At 32.0% G+C, this 12543-nt stretch overlaps 1 protein-coding gene across 3 annotated transcripts in view; it reads right to left on the minus strand.

The window, feature by feature from the left end:
• PHTF2 (putative homeodomain transcription factor 2) overlaps positions 1-12543 on the minus strand; it is a 91627-nt gene that overhangs the window by 37047 nt on the left and 42037 nt on the right. For 2 of the 3 annotated variants that reach the window (XM_054725979.1, XM_054725981.1), the window contains exons 3-7: positions 12124-12180; positions 5380-5449; positions 4414-4572; positions 2899-3064; positions 1544-1774 (exon numbers count right to left, since the gene is read on the minus strand). In XM_054725979.1, coding sequence (XP_054581954.1) covers positions 1544-1774; positions 2899-3064; positions 4414-4572; positions 5380-5449; positions 12124-12180 — 683 coding nt within the window. The remainder of the gene's footprint in view (positions 1-1543; positions 1775-2898; positions 3065-4413; positions 4573-5379; positions 5450-12123; positions 12181-12543) is intronic. The other variant, XM_008149684.3, reaches the window with a different exon arrangement.

Here is a 12543-nt window from a genome sequence, read left to right on the forward strand (position 1 = left end):
TCCAGTTTTTCAACTTTTTACACCAGAAACAATTTTAAGTCCCAAGTTGATATTTCAATTTAAGCCCTTTCTGACTTATTAAAGCCTGAAAGAACAAAACATCAAGATTTCAAAACTCAAGATCAGAACTTCTAAAATTAACATTTTTCTTAAGATCTTCTTGTACTTAATATTTAAAAGTCTTATTTATAAGCTGGCAAACCAATCCCAGAGTTAGTTGAAAACAGTGCATCTTTAAAAACATGTAGATTATAATTGCCATGATTACAGAGAATAAACCCAAAGGGACTTAGTCATTATTGTACCAATGGCTAGTAGTCAAGGTTATGCTACAGTCCCAAAGGAGGGAAATTGAAGTCTGAATCTAATTTGAGAAACACAGTAGAATTCCAAAGGCACCAATGTACTACATTAGAGGGATTCTGAATACTAAGTTATAAAATATCAGTTATGGACAACCAAAACAACTAAATGATTCCCCAAAAGGAAAACATATCCATATGCTTTTTTATAATTGCTTATTAAAAGTTCTTGAGAAATGTTTAAGAAACTGGCTTTGCAGTGATAAAACTATTACATTCTACTGTTAGAAAGGAGAGCTATTTATTTAAAAATAAATAAATAAAAATGGACTAAGAGATACGGACAGAATCCAATGCAAGTTAAAAACCAAACCGAACCTGTATCTTCTCTGGAGGAAGCAACTTTATGCAATGTTATTGCAAACTATTAAAATTTTGGAGAATTTTCCCCAAAATCACAATCAATGAAAATATGCCCAGGATATAATTCCTTAATTATGTAATGCATGATAAACTTTATCATAAGAGCACAATCACATATTGATGAAACAGTATTAGTAGAGGAGTTAACAAAAGTGACCAAATTAGTTATTTGTAGTATCTCTTTTCTTGATTTATTAATTTAGCAACTTTTATCAGTTATACTATTTTGATCATAGCTTTTTAACCCCTTTCAAATTTGTTATGTGTATATGTGCACGAGTAATATAACACTTAAGTGTTTTGAATTAATTATTCAAAATAATTATACAACATTGAGTTAGGTTTAATTTACTTTTGAAATTTGCTATAATCACATTTCCTTATTTGGTAAACATTCATTGTGGTACAAACTATACAAAAGCCCAATACACAAAAATAGAATTTCATCCTATAGTATACATCTTATTCTTTCAAATACAAATGCCTACATGTTTTATATCATACAATTTTAGATAACCGAGGCAGGGATTAAATTTAAAATATACAAGACTCATGACATATTAGTAAAGCCAATTTGACCTATAGTACTAATAAAAATAACCAATTTAATAGAAGTAGGACTTGAGAAATCACAAAAGAAATTAAAATTTAGAAACTCAACTAAATATACCCTGATGGTATATATTCATTTAGAAATATTTACATATATCCCAAAATAAACTTTATGGTCTCTATTTTTCATTATCTATAGCATTATAATTGATAAAAACAAAATCTGTAATAGGTCTGTCATATGTAAAGTCATTAATATTCATTACCTGAGAATGAAGTGGCAGAAAAGGGATAGTGCTCTGCGCCATATAAAATCTGGAATAAATACAAACCCTGATAAAAAGAAAGCAGCATGCCAAAGATCTCTGAAGACAGCTCCAATGCTGTATGAGGTGCTTGTACAGTGGCTCTGAACTGTTCCCTCCTGTGAATTATCTGTAGTACTAGAACCATCTCCTTCTCTGTGCACTTCCAAATGGGCTGCTTTTCTTAATTTCCTTCATTAGAAGAGATTAAGAATGGAAAGTAACTTGAAAATTTTAACAACCATTTTCTCAGTAATATGTTCAAAATTTTTGTAAACATAAACACAGGAATTTTAATGTACAATAAAATTCAAATTTACTGGATGAAAGTTAACCCAAACATAAAGTACATGTTCGAGACCAATTTCTATAAATGGTAAGGTACTGCTCCTTGCTTATACTGCCAGTCAGTGAATATTAGGTTGTAAGGTCACATTAGACAGGTATTAACAAAAGTATTTCTTCCCATTTGAATGCCACTTACCTGCAGGTGAGGAAGAAAATCTGAATAAAAGAATTATAATCTAACTGACTACCAGTGCTATTTATCTATTTATCTTTTCAAAATGAAAAGGGCTTAAATTTTAACACCTCTAAACTGCATATATCACAATCTCTTAGCAACAATATTCAAAAGAGGAATTGCTCCAAAAGACCCTTCAAACAGAACTCCATTGCACAGAGTGGCCAGTGAGACTTGCTATGTTTACTTGTCCTAGGGGCAATATTACATAGTTTCAATAGCATGTATTCATTCATTCATTCATTCATTCATTCATTCATTCATAATCCTCACCCGAGGACATGTCTATTGATTTATTATTTTATTTTTTAGAGAGAGAGACATCAATTGTTTGCCTCCTGCACATGCCCTGACCAGGAATTGCAACCTTTATTGCACAGGATGAAGCTCCAACCAACTGAGCTGCCCAGCCAGAGCTCAAATAGCATTTAATAAATAAAATTTAGCTGAAATTTTTTCTTTGTTCTTGTTTTTGGCAAAGCATCTTATAAGTACAAACTTTTTTAAACAGTGGGAATTATTAGCAACTCCAATTACATATATTCCCTACATTGATATTAGGTGCCTAGAAATTAACGTTAAGAAAGAAAATAAAAACAAAACAGGTGTGTGGTCTCAAAATTACGTTGAAGCAAATACAGAAAACAAAATCATATTTGGTAGCTGATTCTGAAGCTCACTGCTTTATTTGAAAGAGTGTAAGACAAGAACCAGCATTTTATTGAAGCCAAGAATAATTATAGATTCAAATTATAGAAATCTACAAAAAAGATAATTTTTAAATAGGCAGTACCTTCTTCTTTTCCCCCCTGTACTTAGAGGCGGCTTGGGTGTTCTTGTTGAAACAATCTGGCAGTGCACAGTTCCCAGGAGCAGCATCAGCCATATCGGCCCAATCACTTCTGTCAGAGGTATGTTATGTGGGCTGGAAGCGGAACAGAACAATACTATTGCGGCAACTACAAAAAGGGAAAGAAAACACATTATAGATCTGATAGTCACTCTTTAAAATCTTTAAAACTTGTTTTAACGTTGCTTCTTGCCAGATTATTTTTCTATATTTAAATAAGTTTAAATGTTTCTCCAGACAAGCTTTTTCAGACTGACTAACCATGCTTGCTGTTCAGTAAAAAAACTGTGATACTTGTTATGACATAAGGCGGAAATAAAAATACAATCATTTACAAAGAATAATCTCAACTATATAAAAAAATGTTACAAAGTAAACTTAAAGGCAATATTATAGATGGCTTTTCTCTTCAGTTTTACCTACATTTTCCAAATTTTCTGTAATGAATATGTATAATTTTTTTAATCAGAAACACACACACACACACACACACACACACACACATACACACTCTTAACAAACACAAAATCTTCATAGTTCACTCTTTTATGTATGTAAGATGTACCCTGGCTTAAGGAAACAGCTTTACCTAAGTAAAAATCTGTAGTTTTTATTATATTTTCATTTACTTAAAAATATTATCTTTTACTTAGAGTTTGTGAGTAAAAACATGTTCAAATAATCATTTAGGATTAAAATCGTGTTTTAAAAAAAGACATTAAAAAGACTGAAAGAGTACCAACCAAATTATAATCATTGCTTTGTTAGAGTGATGGAATGTGAGTGGTTTCTTTTTTAAGACTCCAAATGCTTTAGAGTGTTGTATAGTATGCATTGTATAGTATATTATGCACACTAGAATGCTGCTGTGGTGAGAGGCAGTGCAACACAGTTGTTAAGCATATGGCTCTAAGTTAGATAGTTTAGACTTGAAACCTGGTGATTGTGTGACTTTGGGCCCTCAAGTTCTTCAGGATCCCATGTCTATAATCTAGGCATAATAATAGAACCTATACTTCACTGGGTGGTAGTGAGAATTAAATAAGAATCTGTGAAAAGCAATTACAATAATGCATGGTATGCACAATTTCAGAACAGAATGAGGACAGTTTCAGAGGCAGGAAACATGAACTTGTACAAAAAAAATGACAATGTGGTATGTATATGTGGGAGGTGCATTTTGAAGAGACTTTCTAATTTTTAAAAATCCTCTCAACTTGTTTTTCTCTTTAGCCAACCACAGATTCAAATTTTCACAAAATTATATTAGAAAATAATTGCTTTGTTTTCTCAAACATTTTAAATATTAAACCAGTGTCTTATTAAGTGGAATATTACAATAAATATTTATCTTTATACTCAATAGTACTACATGATTTTTTAAAAGCCTTTGGTTACCCTAAAAATGTAATATCCTGAAAGTTAAAAGCAAAATGCATTTCTACCATTTAATTGTACCTTGAAGAAGATAAAGGACAAGGAGCCAGAAAAAGATGACTTTTGATGTTACTTGTAACCACCACCGGAAGAAAAAGGGAAAAAATACAACTCGAACAATCCCCTTTCTAGTCAGAGAAGTCCAAGGACTTTCAGGTTTTGCCTTAGCAAATGCAGATCCTGAGAAAAGTAAAATAAGACAACAGAGTACACTTATTAGTCTTTAATTTCCTTAGAGAAAAAACTTCAACATTTGAAGAAAAACAAAACATGTATTATTTTATACTATGCTATGAATAAGAAATGTCCAATTTTGGGTAACACACTTTAAAAAACATTCTTCATGCTATCATATTAACTCAGGCACTTTGAAAACAACTTTTAATTGAAATAACAGAATTTCTCCTACATATTTTATAAATATAAGGTAATATTCAAATGTCAGTTCCAGTTAGGAATTTTAAGTTATCACTTTAACCCCTAAAATTAATACAATATTTGTATGTCAACTATAATCCTATATAATAAAGGGCTAATATGCAAATTGTCTCCTTGACCAGGAGTTCGACCTGGGGGCAGGGCCATCCAGCCAACCACCCGCGGCCCTGCCCCTGATTGGTCCCGCCCACCCCAATGGCTGGAGACAGCTGGACCCCACCCATGCACGAATTCATGCACTAGGCCTCTAGTTTAAATATAAAATTTTTAAAATGTTACCACTTTAATTTTTATAACCAATTCTTATAGCCTGCTAAGCAAACACGAGATGTTTTCTTTTGTATGTACTTTTTGTAATGACCTTTAGCGGGAGGAAAAACTAGTCAATGGTATTTAAATGCTTCCATTTTCTGCTTTTTATGGAATTTCTGCCTTCATTTAAGCTCACATTACTTTTATTTCTACAAACATATATATCTAACCCATTTTGAATTGTTTCTACAAGGTCAATTTCTAATTGCATTAAGCATTTATTTATCCAAGGCTCACCTCTTACAAGATCAACATCTATGAGGTCTGGTTTCACATGCGCTGTTTTCTTTGGTTTATTCCTTAGTCCCTATAATATATTAAAAGTAGTATTGGTGAGACTGTAGATCTTAAAAGTCCTCATCACAAGAAAAAAGTTTTGTAATGTATGGGGACAAATTTAACTAGACTTATTGTGGTGATCATTTCATCAAATCATTATGTTGTACACCTAAAGCTAAAATAACATTATGTCATTATGCTCTAATAAAAAATAGTATTAGAATTCTATATGTATATTTAAATCCAGAAGAGCAGAAAAAGAAATCACTTTCCAAGAAGATAAATTTAGAAAAAGTAAAAAAGATAAAGTAAAATTCTAAAACAAAGACAACTGCTACCAATCAATTTGGATGTACAGCCTGAGATAGCCTGTGTTGGCCCAGATTTGCACAGGAGAGTGTTGAGGCTGGCTGAGGGAGCAGTGGCTCTGAAGGACCTTCAAGGTGTGATGCTGAGGGTGTTGCTGCAGAAAGCAGTTGGACCACAGAGCTGAGGACAGACAGGGATGCAGACTTCTCAGCAGATGCCAGCATGTAGGGGTGGTCTCAGCTAAGACCCAGAGAGAATGATGCATATCTCAGAGATGACACTATGTTCACATGCGTAACCAGACCACAATGCCGCCTAATCAAAACAGAACTTAGAGGCCATGCCCAGTAGGTGGAAGAAGAGAAAGCAGGACTCACAAATTGAATTAATTTTAAAACTTGAAATTACTAAACACTAAGATTAAGTTTTTGCCATTAGTGTACAAAAAGGGGAGTCAGGTTGGAAATCAAAATTACTGGGAGGAGAGACTATGAAAAAATAAATTTATAACTTAAGTCTAGGATATTAAGATTGGAAGAGCTTAGGTTAAATTCCTCAGGAGCCAAAAGCTAAGAGATGACACAGTGTTTAGATGATTTGTTGATTACTCATTCAATTAACCAAGTAATAACTATTTAGTGCTTTGTTTGGTCCTTCCTAATCCAAGTAACTAACAATGACCACTTAAAGTAAGAATTTGATTAAGTACTGTTTGCATCTAAAGCAAATAAGACAGCATTTAAGCTCAGAACAAACTGAGATGTTTAAACAAAGTACCCTGAATTCAAGATGCAATTAACCTTTGAACCCCTGCAAATAGTCTGTTCATTTGAAATTACAAACAACCCAGGGATACAAAGATACAAAAACAAAAGAGAAAGGGTCAGGATTAAAGATATATCCATGATAATTTTACATACAGTTGATCTTCATATTCATAGTTTCAAAATTTGCAAATTCACCTACTCACTAAAATTTATTTGTATTCCAAAATCAATACTTGCTGTGCTTTTGCAGTCATTTACAGACATGTGCAGAAAGACAGTGGCAAAAATCTGAATCACCCACACATTCCCAGCAGAGGTCAAACATGGCAATGCTCTGCCTTCTCGTTTCAGCTCTCAATATTGTAATTAAATGTCCTTTCACCATCTGTTCAGTGCTGTGTGTGTGTGTGTGTGTACGTGTGTGTACTTCATTTCCCATTTTAATGTCATGAAAGAGTGGCTGACTGAAACTATAAAACATTCCTGATATTTTACAAACTGGAAAGGAATTCTAATAATACATGCACTTAATAAAATTTCATTTATAGAGCACTATTTAGATTTGGTATGATGTTTATTATGAGATTTTACCTTTATTAGCGCCAACAAATTTGAAAACAGTAACATTTAAATTTACTTGTATTTATACATTATTTTAAAAATACAGTAAAACCTCGATATAATGGACTAATTTGGGTGAGGGGATAGCCATTAAAGCCAAAAGCCTGTTATATACTAACGTAGGTTTTCCAAATGGGTATGTTAAAAAATTGACAAATTAGTTTATCTGATTTTACTTATGTAGACACGTGTGTAATTAAAATTAAGTATGCATGAAAAGTTTATTTTCACAAAAAAAGTTTTCTATATGTATTATAGTAAATTTATACTGAATAGGTCTAATAAATACATATATTCACCAGTCACCGAAAGTAAACAAATGCACATGGCTGAGATGTGACTTAGCAGATGTGGGAACATGGGCCAGCATGCGTTAAAACGGCTGCAGAAAGTCATGCCGTGCAACAACAGAATCAATAACTGCTCGAGATACAGTGTGATTAGGTGCTAATCATTCACTGAATATTGTTTATGAGCGGTGACTCTTGGATTAAACATGTGGACCATAGTTGTAAATATATAATATTTGTTTGTGTTGGTGAAATTACTACAATGTTTTTTCCAATATATGGCCTATTTGCTAAAATTTGTTAAAAATATCAGTGAATTAATAACAAAAAAAGTAATCTGTTAATTTCATTATAAGCAAATCTTGGTTAAAAGCATTTTTAAATTAATAGGGTGTTAATTCTCACGTATGATATACAGACAGGAAATTTTGTCCAATAAACCTAAGTTTGTTAAACTGAGGTCTGCAAAATCAAGGGTTTACTGTAATTTGAAAATAACCTTATAGTCAATGTTTTACAACAAATCTAAAACTTTATTTATTGTTGTATACCTAAGATTTTTAATCAAGATTGTTTTAAGAATTTAAAGTCCTTACAAAAGAAACAGTAAATGACCTTGATTTACATAATTATGTTGTTTTTCACCATGCTCATTCTACTTGACCTTTTATATGTAGTTCATTTTCTATTTTATATTTCATTAAAGCATTTATTTTCAGTTACATTGTAGAGTCACAACAAATTACCAGTTTTGATAAAACTTCTCCTTCAAGGTAGCCTATGAGAATATTTTGAGGGTTTAAAAAAAGAAATATTACAATGATAAATCTTCTAACATTAATGATTTTAATTAGTATATATTTTAAGTTGGAAATTTTTAAATTGGTTTAGAGTAAACTACATTCAAACAAAATAGCACAGAGTTTAGTACTCAAAAATTTATGTAACCTCAAAAATTTTAAGTGGTGAAAATAGACTTTTGGTAGTGAGCATGCTATATAGTGTGTATAGATATCAAATTATGTTGTACACCTGAAACTTATATAATCCTAACCAATGTTACTTCAATAAAAAAGAAAATATAACAAAAAAATTTAAATGAACAAACAAAAAATAAAAACTAAGTTTTAAAAAAAATTTTTTTAAAAAATTACTAATTTAACTACAAACTATAAACAATCAAGTAATATGAATACAATTAATCTCCAAGAAATCAAGTAATATGTTCTTTATTGAATATACATTTAAATTCCCATAGTACATTCCTAAAGTGCAATGACACAAATAGTATGAAGTTTTGAATTTTAAAAAAATTGTAAGTACATAGATAATGTTGGGCCAAAAAGCTAAAAAGGACTGTTTAAATTTAGAAAATACTTCTGTTTAATGATTTAGACTTCCATGCATGGAACTATCATAACACTTAGATTCCATTAAAGAATGTAACCATCAGTTTCTCTTTCTGGATATCCTGTTTAGTTCCTTCCATGCCATTTTTCCTCTATAATCACTTTAAATAAAAGAGCCTAGTTCTTTCTGCTGAAGCTTTAAAACTCTATTAAGTCTAAACCAAGGGGAAATTCCACATATAATTTTAAATTTGGGTCAAGGTGATCAGGAAATAAAAGCTTTCAGTTATATGTTCTAAATGTTTAAGAAAAAATAATTTGCAACTAACAAAAGACTTATCACTCTTAGCCTTTAACTTAAAAAATAAACATTTCCAAGAAATATAATTTCATGGCTTTGATTTCTTTAATTGTTGCTCACTGCTTTGATATATATGCAAATCAATAACTGTTCTCTACATCACAGGTACAATGTTTTTGTTTTAAATCAAGTATCAATACTAATAATAATACACTAGTTATACACTTGTCTAACTTCCTTAGAATAAATGCAAAATTATCTAATACTCTAAAGAATATGCCTCCACTAGAATGTTTAGCAATAATGGTTTTACACCCTAGCCGGTGTGGCTCAGTTGGTTGGAGCGTCATCTGGAACACTGAAAGGTCTCAGGTTCAATTCCCTGTTAGGGAACATATGCAAGCCGTGGGTTGGATCCCCAGGGCGCATGTAGGAGGCAACCAACTGATGTTTCACTCTCACATAGATCTTTCTTTCTCCCTCTCCCTCTCTCTCTCAAAATCAATAAAAGCATATCTTGGGTGATAATTTAAAAAAAGAAAAGAATGGTATTGGGCTTGTCAACACATAAACCCTTTTAATTCAAAATAACAAGAGTAAATTTTAATACTACTTTAATTCTTCAATTATCATTTTAAAGTATTATATTTAAAGGTAGACATATTTGAGAAACAAGATACAGGTCTTAGCCTTCCCTAAATTCATCCTGTCAGCACACTAAGAAACAACTAATATTAATTCTTCCTTATTTTAATCTCTATATAGGCATAAAACATTTTCTTTTAAATGAGAAAATTACAGACACTGGGCCTAGTATGGAGAGCCCCTCTTCATGGCTGCAAAGACGCCCCCCTCCCTCGCCACACACAATGAGCGTTCATGGGGAACCTGGTGCTAAACCATTCTTAGACGATCTGCTTTCTGGGTAGGGTTTCATAGGTAGCAGAATAGCTCCCTCACTGAGATCTACTGAAAGTCAGACCTCCACACTAGGGCTTGAAAAATAAATTAATTAAATAAAAATGAGGAAATTACATAACACCCAATTTGTGATGAGCAGCTTAAAACTAAAAAAAAATTTTATAGACATTTTTTCTGATATTTTCAAATTTCATAAATCATCCAAATGTACCAACTGGTAATACAGCTTCTCAATATACTTAATATTCCCAGTCCAACAAGTTAAAGACTGTCAAAAAGGATAGAAGATTTTAAGGAATCTTAGTAGACCTCTCTGCTGCTCTTTATTTGCTTGACTCTTCCAACTCCTGACTATTTCAATTCACCAGACTATGGATATCTTACTTCTCTTTCCTCCTTCTTTACATCTCCTCTTCCTTTACCTACCTATTAAATATTTCTTTCCCAATATTTCATTCTTAGTTTTCTTCTTTCATCATTCAATGTAAATCCAGTCACTCCTATAGCTGTATTTATATAATGTGTAGGATATATAATTTATACACACACACACACACACACACACACACACACACACACACACACACACTTTACATAGTGAGGACTCCCAAATCTTTCACCAATGTATCACCTGGATATTTCTAAAACAGAATTCTTTATCTGCTTCTCTTCTAGTATTTGCCATCACACTTAGCAAAGTTGTTAAAATATAAATTTAATCGAGGAAACTTTTCTACTTAAATTCCTTCAATGTTTCCCATAATTGTTTTCCAGATTTTTTCTAGACTCTTGTAAGGCAGTGTGATGTGACTTCCTTTGTGATGTGACTTCCATTTTCATTTCTAGTTTTACTTCGAACTACCCTAATCTCCCTCCTCCACCCAACCTGTTCCCAATCAAGCTCCTTCAAGAGTCATGCTCCTTCATTCCTTTATGTATATTTTCATATGCTCTTCATTTTGTCTGGAATGATTTCCTCATTCTCCCTAAGGTCTCTCAAACTTAGCTCATGAGTCACCTCCTTTGTGAAATCTTTCCTAATCTCCACAGAGCTTCTTCCCCCTGAGCTCCCCAAAAGTGACCTACACATCTTTCTCTTAACTGGATTAATTTCATCTGTAATTATGTATCTCCTCTACAAAATTGGAATCTATTTCATTATTTTGTTCCTATGATTTAATCCTGTATTTAATACATGGTAGGTACTTACTGAATTTTTGTAAACTATTAATTCCTTATGAAATAGTTTAAAAATTAAAATTAACAAAAGGTAAAGAATCTTGCTTTATTACAGATGTCTAAGTTGTCTAAACAGATATTTTGGATAGATTTTTAAGTTAACTAGAGACACTGGTTTTCAATCTCATGTAAGCCTTTATGTACAAAATAGAAAATGTCAAGCAACTCAAGTAACATTCTCTGGGCCCAGATTAAATTTAGCTCGTGCAGGACCACACTGATTAGTATTACCTATGCAAATGAAAAATATAAATCTTATCACAAAAAAGGAGTGATTGCTGAGAAACAATAAATTTTGTTAAACAATAGTTTTCATGCTAGCAAGGTGGCCTATGAGAATCTCTTATCAGCATAAGTGATTATATGTTCAAGAAGGAACTACCTATTACAAAAACATTTTAATTAATGCTTTATTTTCCTAAATTCTTTTTTAAAATGACCAAATTTTCAGCAGCTCTGTTTGCGTCCAAATCATTCTGTTAGTAGCACAAAAAAAAGCAGATCTCAATTAAAAAGAGCAGCATTTGCACAGGATCACTCAGGCGGGAAAAGTCCTGAAACACTTACCAGTTTAATAAACTGTATAGAGCAATGACAGCATCAAAAGGGAAGAAAAGCAAACTAGAAGTATAAGGTGACAAGTGAAAGGGGAAAAGAGCTGACAAAAAATAATCATTAAAATTAAATTTTAAAAGACTAGAAATATGCTAAAAAGTAAAGAAAATCAGAGGTAAAGACAGAACTATGCTATCATAAAAGAGTTTACCTTCTTCATATAAAAGTTTGGATAGAATAATATTAATTTATACCTTAAAAGTATATGGAAAGATATTATATAAAATGTGGTTAATAATCAATTTATAGAACTTTGTTTCAGAATATACAAAATGAAATAAACATATTACCTTGATTTCTCTTTGTTCAACAGATTTTTCCCATATTTGTTGATCATATGCTCCAATCTATGAAAATAAATAAAAGACAACACTACATTAAATGACCACTGTGGGTACCCATCCTATGGGTATAACTCTGCTTGCATTACAAGCAACTCAGCATTCATTTGGCACAGGTTAGCTTCAGTTCTGTCTCAGACTTTTGTGATCAATACTGTACCACCATGGTTCTCAAAGCATGGTTTCTGGACCAGCAGTTTCAGCATTACCTGGGTACTTGTTAGAAATGCATACTCTCCTCCTAGAAACATACAATCTTCCAAAACTGAATGAAGAAGAACCAGAACATCTAAACAGACATATTACAATTAATGAAATTAAAGCAGTAATAAAAACACTCACAATAAACAAAAGTCCTGGATCGGATAG

The sequence above is a fragment of the Eptesicus fuscus genome, chromosome 14 (genome assembly GCF_027574615.1).
Source record: "Eptesicus fuscus isolate TK198812 chromosome 14, DD_ASM_mEF_20220401, whole genome shotgun sequence".
NCBI classification, from domain to species: Eukaryota; Metazoa; Chordata; class Mammalia; order Chiroptera; family Vespertilionidae; genus Eptesicus; species Eptesicus fuscus.